This window comes from Chenopodium album, chromosome 24 (assembly GCF_948465745.1).
Source record: "Chenopodium album chromosome 24, dcCheAlbu1.1, whole genome shotgun sequence".
Classification (NCBI taxonomy): Eukaryota; Viridiplantae; Streptophyta; class Magnoliopsida; order Caryophyllales; family Amaranthaceae; genus Chenopodium; species Chenopodium album.
In genome coordinates, this window is record NC_137857.1 from 932,936 (window position 1) to 956,166 (window position 23,231).

Genomic DNA, 23,231 nt, shown 5'->3' on the forward strand with positions numbered 1-23,231 from the left:
TGGTTCTACCTACCCAATTGGACTTCCGGAGGGTATTAGGGACCATGGTAAAAATCTTGGCACATTTTTTTTTGGGTGAAAAAGGTCAAAAAATTCCAAAATTGAAGGCTATTATCCACGCTTTTTGAGAAATTTTGGAGGTTGCGGGGCCCGGTGGCGAAAAGGGTTAAGACCCTAGGAGATATCTCTTAGGGTCATATAATGCCGTTTGAAACCATATATGACCATTATATGTTGTCATAAATGTTCGTGATAGGCTTGATTTCACGAAATCGATGCAAGTTGCGAACTGGTAAATTGACCATTTTAAGGCAAATTGGATGGTTCCACCCATCCAATTGGACTCCCTGAGAATATTAGGGACCGTGATAAACACCTCGGCAATTTTTATTTTCGGGCGAAAAAAGGTCAAAAAATTCCAAAATTGAAGGCTATTATCCACGTTTTTTCAGGAATTTTGGAGATTACGGGGCCTAGAGGCGAAAAGTGTTGAGACCAGGGATACATCTTAGGGTTATATAATGCCATTTGGAACCATATATGACCATTACATGTTGTCATAAAGGTCCGTGATAGGCTTGATTTCACGAAATCGATGCAAGTTGCAAACTGGTAAATTTACCGTTTTAAGGCAAATTGGATGGTTCCACCCACCCAATTAGACTCCCGGATGGTATTAGGGACCAAGGTAAACATCTCGGGAATTTTTTTTTCGAGCGAAAAAGGTCAAAAAAATTCCAAAATTAAAGTCTATATCCACGCTTTTTTAGGAATTTTGGATGTTACATGGCGAAAAGTGTTGAGACCCTAGGGGATATATCTTAGGGTCATATAATGCCGCTTGGAATCATATATGACCATTATATGTTGTCATAAATGTCCGTGGTAGGCTTGAGTTCACGAAATCGGTGCAAGTTGCGAATGGGTAAATTGACTGTTTAATGATATATTGGATGGTTGCACCCACCGAAATAGACTACCGGGGTGCATTTGGGTACATGCATGGTAAGCATCTCGGCAATTTTAATTCCAGGTCAAAATAAGTGAAAAATTGTTTAAAATTAAAGGCTATACATGATTTCGGGTCAATTTTTGACATTTTTTCAAAAAAATGAACTGAATGTGTTGGATGACTCGTGGGGCCATATAAGGAGGTTTGAAACCATAAGACACCGATAAAGATATCCATAAAGTACCAAGAATTAGTTTTTTTTTTCAGGTTCAAATATGAAAAAGTAAGTTCAAATAAACTTTTGAAGGGAAAAAAAAAAAAAGATTTTTCAAGTACTTGCTGAATACTCTGTATTACTGAGTGTTGGATTTTGTTGAATAAACTCCCTTCAAATGGCGGAAGTTTGTAATACAGACCCAAAATGAACTAGTAGTTAGCATAATAAAAGACAGAAAGCAATTTTAAAATTAATCAAATAGCAAGGAGGTGAACTCCCTACAAAAGTAGACAACAATTATCAAATTAGCAGCATCAAAAGATGTTGCACAATCATCATTTATCAATAGGATTCATCATTTTGCTGGTGCATTTGTAACTACAGATACACAGGTTTGTAACCAAGATCAATAGATTTCCTAACTGCATCTACAACCATCTGAGTTTTTCTGCTAATCTCAGCCCACGTTTTGTCACAGCTGTTGATTCCCTTTACAAGCCGAGCAAATTCTTGTACCATGAGAGCTTCTTGAGGAAGCTGAGTCTCCACGACGACTTCCTCTGCTTCGACATTCGATCCAAACTCGAGATTCACACACTTTGCCCCGGATGTGAGAAAATAAGAGGCTGTTTTTTCTTGCCAAGGAATCGTTAGATCAGTCGCGTGAACAGACTCCATTGAACCACACACGGTCACGTCCATGGACGCACTAGAAAGAAAAGAGCAATGAAATGTTGCAGTCGTCTTGGGTTCTTCCTCCCAGAAACAGGAGGCAGTACAAGCCAATATGATGCCCTTTGAATTAAGGGTAGCTTCAGGTAAAGCTGTTACAAAATTTGGTAGTTTATAATTAACTGCCCATAATATCTGTCCAATGTTATACCAGCCTAAGTCACCAAGTGCTCCAAGTGCATCAAATTTTGGATCTACCCTTATGTCGCTCTCTAGAAAATCTGAGCCTACCGGGTAACATGATGTACAACTTATCTGAAAGATTCAAGGGAACAAAATTAAGGCAGTACAAAAATTTAACAACATAGGATCGTCAATAGACATGACATACAAAAAAAAATAACAATCGATCCTCTAACATTCAGGTGACATGACAACAATCAGAGATGAATAAATCAAAATCCGGGTGAGAATAAATTACCTTATGAATATGTCCAAAATTAGCCGAATCAGAGATAATTTGCTTCATTATAGCTGTCCTAGGGTGATGATACCACATAGTTGCATCCATAAATTGCACCCCATTAACTTGACAAGCTTCTAATATTTGGTCAAGTTGAGCTAAATTCAAGGCAGTAGGCTTTTCAAGTAACAAATGCTTCTTCTTAGAAGCAGCCAAAATAGCCCATTCAACGTGCAAACTTGTGGGCAAAGGCATATAAATTGCATCCACTTCTTGATCGTCTAGTAATTCAATATAGCTTCCATATGTCTTGATCAACTTCCCTTGCTCGTCTAATAACTCGTTTTGTGTTGCGAATGCCTTGGATTTTTCGACTGAACGGCTAGCAACGGCATGGAGGGTGGAGTTCGGGGCTAGCTTGATGGCTCTACTCATTTTTCTAGCTATTGTTGCACATCCCATGATGCCAATACGTACTAGTGTTGTTTGACTTTCTTCCATTTTTTGGATTGGTTTGATATGTTTTGGAGTTGTTTGTATGAGTGTTTTTTTTCCTAAGGTCCACCGGGGGGTAATATGGCAATTTCAAACTTAAGTACGCCTTGGTTTTTCCATCTCCAACAGCACTAGCTACCAACACCAGCACCACTGATGGAGGCAACGTCCCCTCGAAATCTTGAAATAAACTTCCTCTGCTACATGACAGATCTGCAGATAGAAGAAGATTGAAGATCAAAGGAAAGAAGAAGAGAAGGAGAGATTGTCATTTTGCTCATAATAACAAGTTAACCAATAACACCATTATCAAATTTTGAATTGAATAGAAATATCAAATTAAAACTACACCCCACTAACCCCAACCCCGCCTACATATGTTCACTCCTTATTAACTAAATATACAAATGAAACTCTGAAAAATTTCAGCAGTACCTCATTGACGTGATTCACAGAACTAGAGGAAAAAAAAAAGCCCTTTCCACATACTATATACGAAGTATATGCATAACTACAAACACTAGGAACACAAAGTGAGGGATAGCTCAAGTAGTTAGAGCTTCCCTCTCGATTCCAAGAGATCATGAGATCGATTTTCACCCCTACTCTTGAACAAACACTAGAACACAAACAAAAGTTTATCCATTTGATGGATGATAATTAAACATTGCACTAACAATTTAGCATTCTTATGTTGTTTACAATCAATGAGAAAAAAAACCCAGAAAAAGTAAATCACAAACTAACAACAACATGCATGCAGCCAAATTGCGCATCTTTAATTCAATTTTTTTAAAAAAAAAAACAAAATCTTTTTGAAAACCCTAATCCAAAATCAAACACATCATACAATCCAAAATAATGACGAAGAAATTAAACAGAAAAATCAAACAACAAAGCTAAAATTAAATATACGACGTACAAACCTAAAATTGCAAAACCCAACAACACCAATAGTTCAATAATACCCAAATTCTAAAAATTATAATAAAGCTAGGATTTTTATAAGCAACACAACATGATATGTTAATTCGCATATCTCGTAATTCGACAAAGCCTATATACACATACAAATATACAATCAATACATAATTTGGACAGAAATTGTCAAGATACAAATAGTTTGATTCGAAATAACAAGAAATAAAACAGAACAAAAACAACTTACGAAATTTGCTAATGGTGGAGGTGTGAAGGAGGGCGAATTTCACTAATGGAGGTGGGTTTTTCGTTGGGAATTTTGGTGGTGCAATTTTAGAGGGAAGAAATGGTAAATGGTGGAGTAAGTACTGTACTAGATTTATCTACTGATATCAATCAATCATCAATTATTAATCTATAGTAAAAGCGTGACACTTGTCACGATGTCATTAAAATTTTTCCCGCCTTTTTTTTTGCCAAATTTTAATGACTTTCATTATATATCCTATAATAATAATACTTATTTCTATTTTGACAACACATATAATCCAATCATACTCAATTAATTTTTTTTTATTATTATTTTAACATATAGTTTACATACTAGAAATCTTTTAGTTACAAATATACTAACATAGATTATAATTAAGGTATTGAAATATATCATTATCCAAGATTATTATAATATTATCAATTTTTTTTTCCTCCAACTTAAAATTTCTTTTCATTAAAAATAGAAAAAATTACTTTGGTAGCATACTTTGTATAAATCTTAAAATTGTACATAACGTTTATAAGAAAAAATGAACAAAGACATTTTACTATATCATACTCCTCCGTTTTTTTATAAGTTATAAGAGTAGTTGGATTTGCACATTTGTCAAGACACAACTTTGACCATCAATACCTTTAATTAGACACTACTATTTTGTTACATATATTTTTTTGGTTAAAATATTGTTGAATTAACACCATTCTTTATAATTTTTGTTGTAAAATTTAATTATGACCGTGCATGGCACGGGACTTAACCTAGTTTATGTAATAAGCTACAAAATATCTCAATCAGTGCGATATTTTTGTAAATAAATTAACATTAATGGGAATCGTATCTCTAGCCCTCCATCCATTTTAAACCCACTTAATCCATGTTAGGCTTGTGGGCTAGCAAGTCAAGCTTGATCCATGGCCCAAAGCCTAATAAAATACGACTCGATCCTACCCTTGCCTTTTGTACTTTTATGTATTTTCTTATTGTAAACACTAGTTAAAATCCGTTAACATTTACTTGCAACTTTGGAATATTTTATGTCTCTCAAATAATACCCAAAGTTGCAAGTAAATGTTAATGGAGGTAGTATATAGTGAAGTACAATTAATATATTTTTTATTTATGCTCATTTTTATACCAAAATTACTTAATATAAAATATATGCGTATAAAAATATTTCATTTGAGTGTGTTGTGTGTATGGAAAAAATATTATTGCTAAAGTGGAAGAGGAAAATTATAGGTTATAAATATTTTTAAGAAGGATTGACCAAAATTAAAAATAAAAACTAAAAAAAAAAAAAGGAAAGATAAAGTGGAGGGAAAAATTTTCAACCAGTACACCCAAATTTTCAACCCGTGAATGACATGTGTTATCACTGGTTTCGCTTTTAGTATTAAGTTATTGATTGATTGATTATTAATTCTACTATTTTTAATTACACATGTTTTTTCGTTTGATCATTCTTTATGTATCTACCTTATGTCAATTTTTATTTTGGTTTGAATTCTGTGTTTTACCAGTAAAATTATTAATATGAATATTTTTTGGTCTGATAAGTTAGCTTAATAGATACCACAAAAAATCAACTAAAATTGCCTAAAAGTTTTGCCGCCCAACTTTCCCTCCCAATATTTCAGCTTTCCTCCTCTATTCAACGGGATTTGCTAACTCTCCACAATATCACTAATGACATACAAATTTCATCTGTATACCAAATTACCAAGTGTACATTTAATCTTTTACCCTTTTTTCATCATGCTATCGTGTGCAAAATCTACACCGTACTACTCTTCCGAGCTAGTAGTACAACTCATTTCCTCACCTTACCACATTTGAACAAAGAAAAAAAGAAAAAACATTGTGATTGATGTGAGGAAAAAAAAAAAAAAATTGCAATTTGAGAATTTCCCGGTATTTTTAAGTCTGGAAAAATCTAGACTTCAACCGAAACCTCTATTTATTTCTACATTATTTAATAAACTTTAATTACCATTCTCATAAGTCATAACTCCCATTTTCCACTTACTTCTACTATTTCTTCATTTTTTCTCTCCAATTTTATTCATCATCTTTAATTATTGAAATTCTCCAACAAATTAGGGTTTTTGATTCCACTGAATTTTCCCCTGTTTCTTGAAATTTGAGGATCAATTAATGGAGGATTACAATGGATTTAAGCTCAAGAGGAAGGATTTGGAGGAAGTTAATGATGATTTCTCCGATTTTTCTCTCTCTTCTCCTGCTCGTAAAATCCGTCGTTTGGTAATTTTCTCTATCTTTAAGTAAATTGAAGTGAATTTGTTGTTACTTTGATTTTCTCTCTCCTAGGGCTCTGATTTTAGCTTGATTTTGCATCTTTGATTCTGGAAACTTGAACGATTGCTGGTTTTTTTAGGCTCTAAACTTCTAATTGATCATCATTTCTTGGTTAATTGTGCATTTTATGATCTTTATGCTTGAGCTGAATAGCAGAAATGTTGATTTGCTTCAATTCCCTAATTTATCTTGTTAAATTGTTGATCAGTTATTTTTGCAAGAATTGTGTGAAATTGAGTGGAGTTTATAGTGTTTGGTCTTGCAAATTAGTCATTTATATGTCTAAATTACAGATTGATCAGAAATCAGTTAAGAATTAAGTAGGTAGTTACTAAATTAAGTTTCGAAATTCGAGGCGTGATTAGATTAATTTAACAAATTAACTCAAGTTTGATGATTGTGGTTAAGAAGATTGGTGTTTAGTTGAGTAATTATGTAATTTACTTACTCAGAATGAAGTATTAATTCATTGGTTAATACAAAGTAGTTTTAATGTTGGAATTCGGGATTGATTAGGATGCTGATTTGCCGCCAATAATTGAAGATGAGGAACTAGATTTTCTGCCAGTTTACGAGCAATCGGTGCCTCAGAACAACATCTCCAGTGGTTTGGGAGATCAAGTGAATCCACTCGACATTGAGGAGTTGCCATCTATTCCTGAGAATGAAGAGAAAGCTATTGTTCTATTCAAACCTATGAAGGATCATAGTGTTTTCTCTCAAGGGAATTTTTCCGTTGATCCGAATTTGGTATCCTTTTTTAAAAGTGAGTTATCTATTTTACTTACCCATTTTCTGTTGTTTGTGTTCAACATTTAGCGATCTTTTTTTTTTTGGCACTTTGCTTAGTTTGTTCTGATAATAGAGCTGTCTGGACAGGATTAGAAAGCCTTGCTTAGAGAGGGATTCATACTTGGGGATGGTTGCTTCTGTTCTTGTTTTTATATTAATAAACTAATAATTTGATCAATTGAGAGACATATACTACGACATGGTCGACAATAATGGTTTAATGTGTTTGTGATGGTGAAGTATTACTTAGATAAAGTTTTGATAGGATGCCTGCTAATTGGTGTAGTTTTAAGTTTGTGTTATAATTTAGGTTAGTGGCTTGACAGGTTTCAGTTTAAGTGGCCAAAGGTCTAATACAATGCGTCCTTGAGTCCTTGATGCTTGATTTTCTCTGTATTGTGAGAACGCTAGCTGTTAGTTTGCTGGATTTTTAAACAAGGCTGAGTTCTGCTTTTTTTGCTTTTCTCAGTACTTTCTATTTCTATTTTCTTTCATGCAAAACACTGGAACTTCTTACATATGATCACCACTAGTAATTCATTGAGCGAATGTAATGTATACAATACAAATGACTGAGCTGTTAACTTGAACCTTTTTACAGATCAAACTTTTTGGAACAGCCTAAAGTCTGGCAGATCTAACGATGAGGATGAAGCCAATGAAAATGACCTTGAGGAGAATGGATGCAGGGCAGTCATCCCTTGGGTGCCATCTCAGACTGTCAACCCAGTACCACAAACTCTTGCTTCTGAAACAGAGGTGTCAGAATCAATGGATGCTGAAGAGATGGAAACAGCAATGATGGAAGTTGAAGATCAAGATGCTGCAAATCTTGGAATAGCAAGTGAGTACAGCAACCTTCCTAATTTTAACGAAGGCTTGCAACATCAATTGCTGCAACAGCAACATTGCATGGTTCCTCAACCTCCTCAGAATACCTCAACTCCAATTGTGTGGTACAGGTGAATAAGTGACAGATACCGCCAATTATCAATGTACGTAGTAGGTCGAAAATTTAGAATGAATTTTGAGGTGAAAGAAGATTTGACCTGAGCAGTTACGGTCATTGAAGGGAACTTTCACCGCTACAAGTGTTCCCTAGTGATGGGAACTGTTTTTGATGTAGAAGCAGAATTTCTATGATATGTTGTTTCTATCTAGTAGTGAGGAGATCTTGGAGGGTAAGCAGGGTTGCTTAGGTTGCTAGAATAGCGTTATTTTGCAGCGCAGTTTGTATGTTCATGTCCTGATCGATTGTAATTTTTAATGAATTCCTTCAGGTTTATACAAGTATATGATTTGGCTCAAATCCAGAATATTGTCGTAATTGCTTGATCTCATTAGTATCTTGGTTCATGGATGTTTATGCCAAGGTCCTATAACCTTTACCATTTCATATCATGCTTCTTTCTCCCTTTGCTAATTCAGCGATACCTGGTTTTAGTGTCAGTACTTTGTGCATAAATAGTTAAATACCTATATATACATATGCAACTGAGGTAAATTATAATAGCCGAGTTGTAAATGGAAAAGTACATGTTGCAGCGCTATAATAGAAAACCTGTCATTGATTATAAGTTCAAGGACAAGGAAAGATGATAAACTAAGTTGAAGTATTTATCTAAAAACCAATGTCATATGTCGTAATGTCAAACTATGTTACATGGAATATCTAGGTTAATTCGAATTTTGAATCAAATCAAAAAAAATTTGAGCACAACCCAAAGTTTTCAAGCAAGGAAATCACATAAGAGGGACTAGGCATAATATGGCAAAGTCTATCATGTTGTTAGTGAGCCTGAGAAATAGTTAATTTATGATTAGTTCAGCATAAACGCAGTAGCCTAAGGTTCAGCTGTATTCGAATTCGCAATAAATTTTGACAAAAATGCAACAGCTTATCAACATGAGCATATAACTCCATCCAACAATAGAGAGTTAAAAGAATGAATCTTCATGGTAGATAAATAATACAAATACACGACTAAATAGGGCCTCAAAGGGTGTAAAACACCCTCACAAAACAGAGAAAAAAAGAAGTGAATTAAAAAGAAAAAAAAATCTAAAAAAAAAATACATTCCCCTAAACTCAGTAGAGATACACAACAAAAATTCCTCCTTGCAGAGTGAGTGAACTTTCACGATCATAATATAAATATAAATACGAGCTGCATATTCTGCTAATTGATAATTGAGGATTTACTGCATTACCACTGACGACTTAGCAATGAGAAAGAGGTGGAGGAGGACGGCTAGGATGTTAGGCAACTCAAGGCAGCCTAGGTTCAATCAATAATTTGGCTTGCTATCTTCTTTCTCGAGCTATTAGCATTGAGCCTATCCACGAGTATCTATCTGCAAACTATACATGCATTTCTAAGCCTGTTCTGGGGAGGCTTGCGTCGATGGAGGTATGTCTAATGACATTTAGGGAGTCTCAGTCTCCCGACACATATGTCTTCTGTTCATAGTATTTCTTCTCACTTTGCACCTTCTTAAGGTTTCGTTTCTGCACAGATGGAAATATGATGGGATGATTTGAACCTCCGAAAAAAGAGAAAATGGCAGAGTTCTGATTACTTTATGATGTATGAATATACCTTGTAGATTTCATGATTGGTGATAATTCTTTGAGCCACAGAAGACGTAGTTATGTTTTGGGGGCTTTCAATCATCTTGAAAATACCCATACTCTTGGGCACTGCATAGGGATCAACATCTCCCTGAAATACACAGGATTGAAATAGTTCAAGCTCAGGTTCATTGTTTTCTTTCAAATGTAGCTTTTGATTAATTATTAGCAGTACATCGAGAAGAGCTTACATTGATTAGAGGATTAGCCTCTGATATTGTTCCATGTACAACTAAACAAATGTTAAAGGTTGTTACCTGCTTTCCATTGCACCGAAAAGACTTAGTGTTAGCATAATGTCTCAAACAAATAGTAAGAATATTACTTCACTAAACAGGTTGCTTCGATGAAGTCATTTAGTTAAATGTAAGGATAATGATCATGATTTTATTTGATGTCAGTCACATTCTAATATTGATTTCATTTACTTGTCGCCAACATAGATAGAACAACAGGGGAATCAAGAATCCCATCAAACAACTGTGTAGGAAACTGTGTTTTTACAAGCTTCTTATTTTATCTACTGCTAAAGAAGCATAAGAGTTCGCCGTGATCATGACACTTCATGATTAACCAGAAAATTACATTTATGTATAAAAAACTGAACACTTTCTAACTTCTGTAATACTTCAAAATTTCTTGGAGTTACTAACTGGGCATTTACAGCTTCACATTAATGTTAGCTAGTACGTATAGAGCAAACTTGCAATTTCCTTAAGATCTTAGCAAATATGAATTAGTAATTTCTATATACAAAAATTACAGACATAAAGAATAGGGCAGTTGAGAGATTCAACAAAATAGAGCAAATTTCCAATTAATGAGATCTAACTAAAATTTTCTCAAAAGTCTTCAACTGAAATGAAAGAGAACAAACCATGTCTGCAGTGACCTCCCATGGTGAACCCATGATGATTTCATCAACATAACGACAACCCAATACACTGAGACTGCGCTCATGTAAATTCATCAATGGATATCCCGGTCCTCGAATTTCACTGCAAGGAACAAGACCATTTATTTTCCAAAGGTTAGCCAAGAGGAAAACAGTATTCAACATTTTGATGTTTCTAAATCAATTTTCTCGCTGTAAAAGACAAGGACTCTCTTCTTAATTAACATAATGTAACTACTGCAGAACATCATTAAGAAACCAAGTCAAATGTATTAGACACTAATAAAATAATATAAAGAGGTTTTGACTCTAGCAGTCCTCTAATATCTGACATCAGCTTGCCAGGTAGATGAAATCAAAGTGTATCTAATCTAATTACAATGAAAGAATAGATAGGATAAGAAACAAAATACCTGACAGTTTGGTCTGTGTAAATGCCAACAAGTAAGAAATCTCCAAGCTGTCGAGCAGCTCTAAGTATCTGTATGCATAAGAAGATACACTAAGCACTTGCAATCATAAGACACTACTGAGAAAGTCCAGCAGTGAAGCCATGAAAAGACAAGTAAATAAATTTTCATGAAGATAAATCATTCAAATAACAAAGGAAATATAACAGTAGAACGTGCAGCTGTCTCCTAATTATTGATCAAAGCAATACCCATTTAATAGACCAATTCTCTGCAAACTCAAACTAAATAAACTCTATGAAATCACCGTTTTTCCTGCCTTATAACTTATTGTATTGTTTCATGACCAATGTTTGCAAAAAATACTGGGTCATTTAAAAAAACCCTCAATCAAGCATCCAAACTAATTTCTCAAGACAGCTACTTTGTTTAAGTCTTCGAGCATCATATAATCATATATCCAACACAAATAATTCAAGCAGTAAAACAAAGCGTTATTGTCACATTTTAAACGCATAAGCATGGGAAAAATAAGTAAATGCAGTATTCTTCGAAGAATAATGAACATCAGAAGTTGCAGAATAAGGGTCTCTATGATTTACCTCGACATGTCCAGCATGGAAAAGATCAAATGCTCCATCAATATACACAACACGAGCATTTGGTCCAGGCCCCTGCAATCATAATTCAGATGAGAATGCAATACTAAAATTAAGACCAAGTGTTTTAAGGCAGTAAGAAATGGAACCAAGGACTGAGGAGGAAGTTGAAAAAATCATTCCGAAATCACTAATCACTCAAAATGATGCCTGAAGAACAGATCAAATTATTTTGCAACTTATACATACTAGCTCACAACAGTTAAGAAAGGGTATAGATATATATTATAGAGTATACATTGGGGTTCAGAAAGGTCAACAAGAACATACTATTAATAAAGGATATGGGCAGCATTATATTTATATACAGCTTGCATAAAGTCACGAAGACAATTTCTCTTTTCTTAACCAAGGTAGCTCAATACATTTTCTGGTAAAACGCCCCTCTAGCCTGCTAGATATTTCTATTGGTATATGCTTGTAGATTTCAGCAGTAAAGATCATAATGCACCAGAAGAGTACCCATAACTTAGAAGGTAGGCAAAGCAAAGCCATTAAGAGATACCCTGTATTACTTGATTTCTTCACTTTTGTACTATTCAAAGCGTAGGTTTTTGGTAAGCCTTTCCAGCTTCCACTTATTTATTCATTTTCCAATTTCTTCAGGATTTTGTAATAAAAGTAACATGTAGTAAATCCAATCTGATTCAGAAAGCGATATAAATGGGAATAAAATAAAAATCCCACTATGATAACTTTAGATACCTTCCCGTTTGAGAACTGCACAATGCGCCTGGAGGTGGGAAGAAAATGAGATAAATGACCAACTGTAGGCTGCTTTATCTTAGTGACTTGCTTAACGCCATAAGATTCCTCATGTGAAGTCAGATCATCACTATCTTTGTGAGCACTGTGATCTCGGCCAGTTAGAAGTATCCTTCCTACATATGCGTGAAACATCATGCATTAAAATCAACTATAATTCAAAGGCCATCAGGTCTCTCTTTCTCTCTCACAGCAAGCATATCAGTTCCATCCAGCCACCTTGGTCTATTGTTCACAATGGATAGTTTGGAGCACATCAGGTACATGGCTAGAGATGCACAGGAGTAGAAGCTAATCCACTCCGTACAATTTATTAGAGAAATCATAAAGAAACCGGATAAACCAACCCCTATGTGTAGTAATCTACACCAACTGCCGACTGCTAGACTCTCTCTTTTTAGCCGAAAATTACACTTCTATTTTGCCATTTGGAGGGAAATAAAAGAAATAATACCTACAATGTCTGTGCTTGAAACTCCTTCTGTACGTTTAATTTGTTTGTAGCGGCCAGCTTTCTTTGCCAATGCATAAGCATCAGTGCCATCTGGTAGTAAGCAAGGATCATCACCATGTATGATATAGTCAATTTTGTACTCTTTAAAGAGAGTTTTCATGAACTGCTCAGTAATTTCATAGGGAGCATTAGGAATAACTTCATCGACCCATTTTAACCCGCCAACCAGTGCCAACCTGAAAGTTGACTTGATTTAGAGCACTGAAGCAGCAGCAATGAGTAACATTAAAGACCCAAAGATAACCAAGACAAATGATTCATAAAACTGAATTTCTAGCATCCAACTACTGGTACACGAATTTTCATGAAATATGTAATTTTACTGAAGTCCTCTGTCACGTCTTTTGATTCCTAACAAATCAGGTAACAGTTTGCAGGAAAATGCATTTATAGGAAGCCACTAAATCTCGACATTGAATGTATATACTTATGAGTAAGAAATGAAAGTGAGTCATGACACAAACTTTATATGGTAAATTTATTCACGGAGAGATGATCAGTATATAATCACTGGACCTCTTAATTGACGGCCATTGGTTCCAAACACACAACTACTTTCTTCTAAATAAAATCAATGATCACGAGTTCACGACTATGATATACCAATATCGGCCATTAGCAATCAACAAATGACATATAATCATTACTCATTAATAACAATTTTATGTTGATTACCTTTCTTCCATAGACAAGACTGGAGGCCCTTTGTTAGCCAAAATTTCTTCATCGCTAACAACTCCTACAACCAATTCATCTCCTAGAGCCTTTGCTTGCCTCAGTGCATTTGCATGACCATAATGCATCAAATCAAAGCATCCATCCATGTATACTCTGACACGTTTCTTCTCATGTGCACGCTTTTTCAAAATACCAAAACCAGGACACATATAAGGCAGATAATGAACTCCAATCCCGCCAAAGTAGCTTGTCGATAGACCAAGTAGAGCTGCTGTGATCATTATTCCTCCAAATACATGCGGGTAGTAGCAAACTCCATCCCAAATCCAACTATGATTTTCGTATTCCATTTTGAAAATACCCAGTTGCCCCCGGGACCCTGGGTCTACTAGATGATAATAAACAAAACTGCAACAACAATATTCAGTTATTTTGTCAGAATACTAGAACCTGAATAAAAAATACTTAGATGCTTATATATCATGAAATATCAGAATCAACTAGCAGTTTAATGTTATTGCTTTACAAGTAATTGAAACATATAGTTACAAAAGGAAATATCAACATGTTCGATATACTACTATATTTAAAGAGAATTGAGACTCGAAACGCGTTGAAATTATACTAGCAATCAGCATTACATATTCTTCCAAAACTGTGGTGCAATATCCATATAAGAAGAATGGTTAATATTTCAGAGTCATGTAGTTAGAAGTTATATGCCATAACTCATACTCCATAAATGAAAAATGTGCAAGGTGATTGAACATTGATTTAGCAGTGAATCAGAATCAATAAGTACTAAAATTTTCTGTATCAATATCACAACAAACATCAATTCAGCTGAAGAATTCACAAAAGACAGTTGCAATTTTAATGATTCATCACATTACAACATCACCCGAAATTGAATTCAGAGAAGGAAAAAAAAAAAAATCCTCAAATTAACATAATTTCCACTGAAATTAAGAGCTCAGCTGCCAAATTTTGATGACAAAACCTAGAATTCAAACTAAAAACAACTAAAAATGTCCAGAAAATCCAAATTTCTAAAACAAATCAGATAATTCTACTCCTAAAATTTTTCAATAAACAAAATTTAACCAATAAACTTTCACATTCTCAATCCAACAAAATTCACCATGCAAAATTCTAAGATCAATAATTCAACAAAATAAAAAAAAAATTACAATAAATTTCTACAAACAAATCAACAAGTACCTGACAAGATCAGATCGAAAACACCCAACAATGAAAAACACAAATCTTACAAAAATACAACAACCCCACAAAAATTTACGATCTGGGTATTATGGAATCACACAAAAAATATAAAGATTAAGCCTTTTTTCCAGTAAAAACAAAAATAAATAAACAAAATGGCAAAAAAGGTGGAAACTTTAATGAAATCGAATAAATTCTTTACCTCTTTTCCCTTTTCCCGCTTTGCCGAAATTATTTCTGACCACTTTTACGTTGTGTGCCTAGAAATTAAGCAAAAGAAATCCTCTTCAAAAAGGTTGATTTTTGATTGATAGTTTTGATACCGTGAGATTTGGGAGAAATGAATAAATGGGAAGCCAATAAATAAATAAATATATACGTCTTCTTCAACTTGGTCAATTAAAAACAAATAAACAACTTAGTCTAATACTTGCAATATGCAAATACTATATAAATATAATGATATAATATATGGTTTGAAAAATGTATAAATAATTTAATTTCCTAGAGTATTGGCAAAGTTGGAAGTTGTAAATGAGAAATTTGTTAGAGTTGTATGAAAACGAAAAGTATTGAGGTGCCGGTGAGATTCTGCAGATGAAATAATCTTTTTTAGTTGATAGATTGGACCACGCTGGATGCGTCAACTTGAGTATCGAATGCTCAAGAATCTTCTTCTTTTTTTTTTTTTTTTTTCCCCCTCAAAAAATGGACTTTGTGTCAATGATGAGCCGTAGTTAACTTAATTGGTAAAGTCTTATTTTTTTTTTCGAGGATGTTGCGATGGTATTTGATATGGAGTATGTGTCACCGAATTTCATCTCTTTTACGATACCTAGTGTTTTTTCTTTTTCAAATTAGACACTATTTTATTCATTAAAGTGTGTTTTATCCATCTGGTTCACTTAATTATTAATTAAGCTTATTAAAATCACCGAACTGTTACTTCGGCGATTGTAAAATGACTCTAAGGGTTAGTTCACATTTATCGAACTGAGCTGAACTGAACTTAAATGATTAGAGCTGGATTGGAACTGAACTGAATAGAGTTGAAATGAACATTTTATGAGATAAGGAAATTAGAAACTGAACTGAACTAATTAGAGCTGAGCTGAAATGAAATTAAGTTGAAGTGAACAGACCCTAAGTAACCCTTGTTCAAACTATTGTGATGAACTTATTTTCTACTAATAGAGTGTATAAAAATAAAAACAATTATTAGCTTCAAGTCATTCAACCATTAGTTTAAACTTTTGGATACGAAAGATAGTCCTTTAGTATCTCTGATGGTACATTTTATCATCCCTATTAAAATAATACTCTCGTACTCTGCATGAGACAAAAAAGGACATTGTTAAAAGAAAAACGGAACAAAAATAAAGGAACGGAAACAGTAATGGAGTATCTACAATATATGAGCTGGCAAAGAGCAAATAAATAAAATATCTAGTCCGTAACGTATAAGGATTGTATGGTAAAATGGAGTAAGCAGTTACGAAGCAGGAGACAATGTGATGTAATTGTGGGAAATATCTGGGCTGCATCTGCATGGACGTTACCTGTCTACCTGATCAGTAGCTTGACGATTGAAGTCGACGTTGTCTCAACTAACCTTTCCACGTCATTCAACCTTGTTTATTAATCACACATTTTTTGTGAATAACATTCACTTTTAGACATGATTTTTTTATTCTTTTGAAGTGATTTTCAAAATGATAATAATCTCCAATCCAACCATATGGTTCGGGTAGGGGTTCTGATCTCGCTCAATGTAAGGTGCTGTTGCGCGATTTATTCTAGTCAGGGTCAGGATCAGGATCAGGATCCCCTCCCTCCCCTTACCTTGACGAGGTTGTATTTTCCCGGGCTAGTAAATAATCGAAAATAAAAAAACAAACAATCAATATCAATATATATATTAAAACTCATGGCAAGACATGTTGTTTTGCCATGTGTCACCAATTTTGCCATTTGGCATATGATGTGTCGTCAAATCATACTATATCATTAATGATTGAAAACTCCATGTATTAATGATTATTTTAATTGATAAACTCTTCATATGCATAACAATTTCCCTTGTGATGTAAGTATGTAACTCCATAATAATTACACAATAATAAAGTTTGTAAGAAATTAAACATTACTCCACTTTTATTTTGTGCATTAATTTATAAAATTGTAATTATAGAGTAAAAGATTTTTGTGCATTATGGAGTAGTATATATTTTGACATCAAATTTATAAAGATTTGATTCATCATTTTATTTTATTTTATTTATTTTTTTTTACAACAAGTTGATTTTAATGCAAAAAAATTATTCTTAAAGTCAAACCAGCTCATACAAGCAACAAATTTTTTTTTTTTTTTTTTAAAAAAAAGAAAAACCATTTAAACTCTCAATGACAAACAAGCCAAAACATATATAGTTCGATTAAAGTAATAAATTTAAAATGACCCGGGGCATCGCCCGGGCCAATAACTAGTTGTTAAGTAATGACTAAGCTATCCTCGAGATAGACCATTATACGAGTACTGTGTTATACAATTCAACAAACACCAAAAGTTTACACCAGTTTAGTATGTACACATTGAAGGAGAAGTACCTATCTGTTTTATAATTCAAAAAGCTCTACCGACTTCCCAAAGTAGCAATCATATTTTAACATCACTTTCATATCATGTATAAATGGATAATGATCATTAATTAGACAGCATTACTTGTCTTGGATAGTGGATATTCTGTGATTAGTATGGCAAGAGTTTTCTGTTCACAGATATTCTCATCGGTCCACCGGGTTCTCAGGACAATTGTCTCGTGTTTGATTGATTCAGTGAAGGAATCTATACTTATCCACAGCCTGTTACAAAGTATGTATTTACTTGTATGAATAGGGAGTTCAGTGGCTGTTGAAAAACCTGCAACAAAACAATCAAAAGACAAAACTAATGAGCTTCAAGCCAAACACAGTTTTACTTCATACTCTAGTTGAATTTCTGTATTTCTGTAAACAATAAGCCATCTGTGGATAAAGTTAAGAGTTAAGAAAGGATTTACCAATATAATTAGGCACGCACGGTTCATAATCATGATCTGGGGTGAGGTTTCATATTTTTTCCTCTTCTCTGATTGAAGAGGAGATGTTTCATCACTTCAGGATGGAATTGACGAACAAAATTAACACTGTGAACCATAACCTGTCACATTTAAATTGACATAGGGCAAAAGAAAAATTAGTTACTAGTGTAGATTAAGAATGACAAAACATCACAAAAAAGTTCTTTCGGAAATATAACTTAACGAACAAAAATAACACCCCACCCCCCCTCTTTCCCCCCACCTCCTCAAAATTATACTGAGTGGTTAAATGAGGAAGAAAAGGGCGGTACTTTTATATGATTATAGTGAATCCTTTAGTCATTTATAAATGAGGGGTTGGATTAATGTGATAATTATATTTGGATACAGTCATACAGGGACAACCTATATGAACTCATGAAGGCAAATTACATATGAGAATTGCCTAATGTCCTAAGCTAAAAGCTCTATCTTTGTTGCTGAGCAAGTTCATTTGCATGCTCCAATTGATGACAAAACCTAAAGCTAACTCCTCTGCTTATCGGTACCTCGTTCTTAAAGGGAGACCACCATCTAGAAACTTGAAAAAGTGGAACAATAAATTCAGGACTAAAAAAAAAGGCATGGACTTTCACACCTCAAACCTTATCCTAACGCTCATACACCCACCACCCTCCCACCCACACCTAACCCTTGAACCCTAGCACAACAGAAATCAGTGTGAGAGAAATAGAGAGGAATATGAAAAGGCACGAAAACATACTCCCTCCTTCCTATTGAGTGATGAGAGCTTTAAAGCTTGTCATTTTCCCACAAAGGAGCAAAGTAAGATTATGAAAAATGAAGTACTCTATCCAGCCATTGGAATCGTGCATACTAAGATATACTCCCTTTGTTCTGATATATAGGTCATTTTAACAAGTTTTGCATGTGTTTGGAATCTAGTTGAAGTTGCATTGACATTGTAACACGACATGCCAACATTTAATATCTGTATGAATATTATTATGTAACCTAAAAATCTATAATACAATATTATAATTATAAAAAAGTATTTAATATTGCATTAGTATTGTAGAATGACTTACATTTTGGATCAAAGGCAATTAGTTAAAACAAATGTAATTTGAATCAGAGGAAGTATATGAGAGATAAATAACATTTTGGCAGATGAATTAGTTATAGAGCTAGTTTTTCTGAACTAGGAGTGAACTAGTATACTTATATCATACTTTGTATATAATGTTATTACATAGATTAGCTCCCAGACTGTTGGCTAGGTGAAAGGCTGATAGCTTGGGATGGTCAACTGACCAGTATGCATAATTGAGAAGCACATTGTTGGAAAAAGACATAGCATGTATTTATACCATGGTGTATTCACATGGGAAAGCTTAACCTGAAACACTAAGTTTGTCCATTTGGTGAGTTTAATAACGCTCCAGTGACCCTCAATGATTCTCGTTGCGACATTGCCACATTAATTATATTGTTCCATACTTCCATTACTTCCATAGTATTGTGGTGTCAATAGAAAACAGCATCACAGCCTTACAGGTTTCTAACAATAAGATCTGGTTTCAGGACTATGAATTTCTGATGGCAGTGTAGTAGTTAATCACTTTACAACTGTACATGTTAGCACTTAATATGTTAAATACGTATAGTCTTGATTTTTGAGTCACAACAGAGAGAGAGAGAGAGAGAGAGAGAGAGAGAGAGAGAGAGAGAGAGAGAGAGAGAGAAAGGGGAAAAAAAGGACTATTTTTTTTTTTTGGTTTCCTAGACCAGGACTTAGTTTCACATTTAACTAAATCAGCTCATCAGCTTTCAAACCAATGGCCTGCCATCAGAGCAAAAAGGGAGCACAAGGAACATGTTGTAATTCTCATCAGATGCTAAATGCAAGTCTGAACCTCATTAGTTACGCTACATGCTTCCCACATAAAGTTAAGCATGTTATAGGCAAAGCCTATGCTCAGCACCAATTAGTTCAATTATAGCATTTGATTTGACCAAGAAAGAAATAATGTAGTCAAAAAGAGAGAAGCACAACATTACCTGGACTTTTGATTGGTAATCAGTCAAATTGATTGGCAAACGAGCTGAACTCAAGTGTCCGGCAATGTGTACGTTATCATTTTCCCTCAGACGGGTAGCAGCAGTGATGGCCAAGTCATCTTCAAATATTACAGGAATCCTAATTAAAGGAATATTAGGAAGAAAAAATTAGCCCAAAGTGCACTTACATTACAATTAAGGATATATATACAAATATATCTGACAGGCACCCATTAGCTTCATAATATACACGTTAGCATAAACCTAGGAAGCACAGAAACTACAAGGACCTGAAGTTTCCCCCATATTTGAAACCCAGCCCATTTTTTATTTTTTATGCTAATGAAACCTAGGAATGGCTCCAACTTGAGGTTTTCCTGTTTCCCAAAAAAAAAAAAAAAAAAAAAAAAAACCTAAAACCTGAGTCGTTTCCATTCTACATAGGCATAAACTGAACATCATGTACTCGTACTATGTTCTCACACCAATGCCTTTGAGTATTAGAAAATGAAGTGCGCAACATTGTGTGTGCTCGCGCGCTTGCTATGAATTGTAATAATGTATCACAAAGAAGCCTAAGCATTTGAGGTTTGAGCTAATAAAAAACAATGTCATCCAGTAAATTAAAGTGTTCTATAAGCATACATCTCCATAAGTTGCAATATATTCGACTTGATGAACTATAAATTTATTCGACTTGATGATGGTGAGGTAATTGTATGTGTAGGCACACGTGTACTCATATATTAAAGAGAGGAGGGAGAATAAATACTTATCAACCACCCTCTTTCATCACTTGAATTCCCAGTCACAACTACATCACCTTATTTCTATAATACACTAACCCAAGTATCAGTTATCACCAAGTCCGCATAATCACCAAAGATCTCGGTGTATTAATATCAAATTTTCCATCACTTCAAGCAGGAAAGTATACAGCTCAAAAAGCACAGAGTAAATCAGATTAGCAATCAAACAAGCATCAAAGCATTTAGCCGGAAAAAGGAACATAAATAGACAGAGGAGGTATAGGCAATGAACAACCCCACTTAACCACTTGAATTTACACCATCCCAAATAGAGTAATACGAGTGTAAACAGGCATTTCCAACCATTTGAACAAACAATATTCCATCCATTTGCTAGTCTAAAGAGCTTTATTATACTCTCCGATGAGATTAGGATTTTCAACAAAATACCACACATAGAATAACAAACTGTTTTTCTAACAGAAACTGACACAAACAGCAAAAACCCAATAAACCACTTAACATTGAGACTGCAGTATATCAACTAGTCTAACTCTCCAATCATCAAACAGCAAAAACCCAATAAACCCAATAATAATTATGTAAGTGACTGAAATAATTGCAAAACTTGATAGTGTTTCAACCAAAAAGAACAGATTTTAGTCAGGTTACATGTTGTACAAAAAACACTCACACATCTAGAGTAAAATGTCAAATTAGTCCAAAAAACATCAGAAAACCAAAGAACACTAATCCATATAATCAACCTACAACAAATTCATTATAATTGACAAAAAAATCACACAATTTCTTCAAGTAAACTACATAGCTCAATCAAACACCAAATCACACAACTTTCAATCAAAAACCAAAATACCCAATAAAACCCATATCAAACATCAACCCAATTCAATTAAACACCATAAAAACCAACCCAACAAATCAAAAACACAAAAAAGAAAGAAAATTGAACATGGGATTCTGAAATTGATGATATATACCAGAGAGAATTGGAAGTAAACAAGGGCTGTCGTAGGTGAGAAATAACAGTACCAGCCCATGATTTTCCATCAACAGAAGTGCAGAATTTAACAGGCATAGTTACAGTACCAACAAAATTGACTCTATTTACAACCTTTGGTTGGAATGGAATTTCACTTGGTCTTGCCAAGTTCTTCTTCTCTCTGCTATCATCAATTGAGAGATTGGTTGAGTATGAGGAGGAGAGAGAAAATGGGTGTTGACGAATTAGGGGGATTGAGGGGAAGAAGGTGGTTGATTTTGAGGTTTTGGTGAGGGTTTTGTGTAGCAAGTTCATGGTGTTTGTTTTCTCAAGTTACGGAATCTCAATTCTCATTAAGTCATAATGCAGTTTGTTACTTTGTTTATGACTTTTGGGGGGTGTTAGTAAATTTCCATTAGGCTCTAAGATGTTAAAATTATTGGTGGGTGGCCGGTTGGAGCTCGTACTGCCTTGTCGCGCTTTTTGTGCAGGTTGAGGCTTGCAACACGAGTACACGACACGTTCATTAAGAAGTATTTTGTCATGACTTGTTAATTTTGAAAATTCTTACATTCATTTGAGTCTATAGGTTCAAAGACTTTTTCATGTTGGGTTGGGCTTTGCCGAACTAGACGATAGGCTACATGTACATACATGATTAATCTATACCAAACAAAATTATGTCGCCTAAAACCCATAACAACAAAGGCTTGTCTCATTCACCGAATTCACCCTATAAGGAAAACAACAAGGGCTTGTCTCATTCACCGAATTCACCCTATAAGGAAAACAACAAGGGCTTGTCTCATTCACCGAATTCACCCTATAAGGAAAACAACAAGGGCTTGTCTCATTCACCGAATTCACCCTATAAGGAAAACAACAAGGGCTTGTCTCATTCACCGAATTCACCCTATAAGGAAAACAACAAGGGCTTGTCTCATTCACCGAATTCACCCTATAAGGAAAACGTGTTTATCTTATGAAATTATACGATGACTGGATGACTCTATAGTGTTTGATCACTTTAATGGATTAATTTCTAACTAAATTCCATTTGTTTATGCCTCTTTGACTCTCTGTCCCATCTGTGTAAAAGCACTCTCTGTCTCCATATAATTTAACTACTTATATTTCAATTCAACCTCTAATAAGCAATTGGGCCTAAAGTGCTCAATACTTCAATGATCACATTGCCCCATCCATTAGGATCCATTTGCTGCTCCAAATTACTCTCTTGACTTCTTGAGCATGTAGTCTTTCATCAACTAGCTAGCCATTGCAATGAGTCTTGGATCCATTCTATTGGCCTGGATCCAATTTTATGGACTGACAGGTCCAAAATGGATTTGTGTCAAAATGTCCATGGATCGAGTCTGGAACCCGAGTTTAACAATTTTAGATCTAGATCCGGCTCATGAATCCGATTAATTTCTTTGATTGGAATACTTCGTGTTAA

The 23,231-nt window shown here is 34.4% G+C and overlaps 4 protein-coding genes across 5 annotated transcripts; 1 reads left to right on the top strand and 3 right to left on the bottom strand.

Moving 5' to 3' along the window:
- Positions 1-1,547: 1,547 nt before the first annotated feature.
- LOC145612609 (putative oxidoreductase At4g09670) lies at positions 1,548-2,946 on the bottom strand. Its single transcript, XM_081667945.1, has 2 exons — positions 2,323-2,946; positions 1,548-2,156 (listed from the first exon to the last, which is right to left on the bottom strand). The coding sequence occupies exons 1-2, from the start codon at positions 2,803-2,805 to the stop codon at positions 1,548-1,550; spliced, it is 1,092 nt and encodes a 363-aa protein (XP_081524071.1). The 5' UTR covers positions 2,806-2,946.
- Positions 2,947-5,992: 3,046 nt separating this feature from the next.
- On the top strand, positions 5,993-8,393 carry LOC145611966 (uncharacterized). Its single transcript, XM_081667347.1, has 3 exons — positions 5,993-6,256; positions 6,827-7,076; positions 7,704-8,393. The coding sequence occupies exons 1-3, from the start codon at positions 6,149-6,151 to the stop codon at positions 8,066-8,068; spliced, it is 723 nt and encodes a 240-aa protein (XP_081523473.1). The 5' UTR covers positions 5,993-6,148; the 3' UTR covers positions 8,069-8,393.
- A 647-nt stretch (positions 8,394-9,040) lies between these two features.
- Positions 9,041-15,310, bottom strand: LOC145611838 (ethanolamine-phosphate cytidylyltransferase-like). Of its 2 annotated transcripts, none has more exons than XM_081667216.1 (10): positions 15,082-15,310; positions 13,653-14,063; positions 12,918-13,153; positions 12,404-12,579; positions 11,642-11,713; positions 11,043-11,110; positions 10,612-10,732; positions 9,926-9,991; positions 9,703-9,825; positions 9,041-9,611 (listed from the first exon to the last, which is right to left on the bottom strand). In XM_081667216.1, the coding sequence occupies exons 2-10, from the start codon at positions 14,003-14,005 to the stop codon at positions 9,540-9,542; spliced, it is 1,287 nt and encodes a 428-aa protein (XP_081523342.1). In that variant the 5' UTR covers positions 14,006-14,063; positions 15,082-15,310; the 3' UTR covers positions 9,041-9,539. The 2 variants fall into 2 exon arrangements, with proteins under 2 accessions (XP_081523342.1, XP_081523343.1); XM_081667217.1 differs by lacking the exon at positions 15,082-15,310 and adding an exon at positions 14,877-15,021.
- Positions 15,311-17,320: 2,010 nt separating this feature from the next.
- LOC145612362 (protein OSB2, chloroplastic-like) lies at positions 17,321-22,194 on the bottom strand. The gene is made up of 4 exons (XM_081667738.1): positions 21,771-22,194; positions 20,021-20,159; positions 17,939-18,078; positions 17,321-17,799 (listed from the first exon to the last, which is right to left on the bottom strand). Exons 1-3 carry the CDS (start codon positions 22,085-22,087, stop codon positions 17,968-17,970), a joined length of 567 nt encoding a protein of 188 aa, XP_081523864.1. The 5' UTR covers positions 22,088-22,194; the 3' UTR covers positions 17,321-17,799; positions 17,939-17,967.
- Between the last annotated feature and the right edge of the window lie 1,037 nt (positions 22,195-23,231).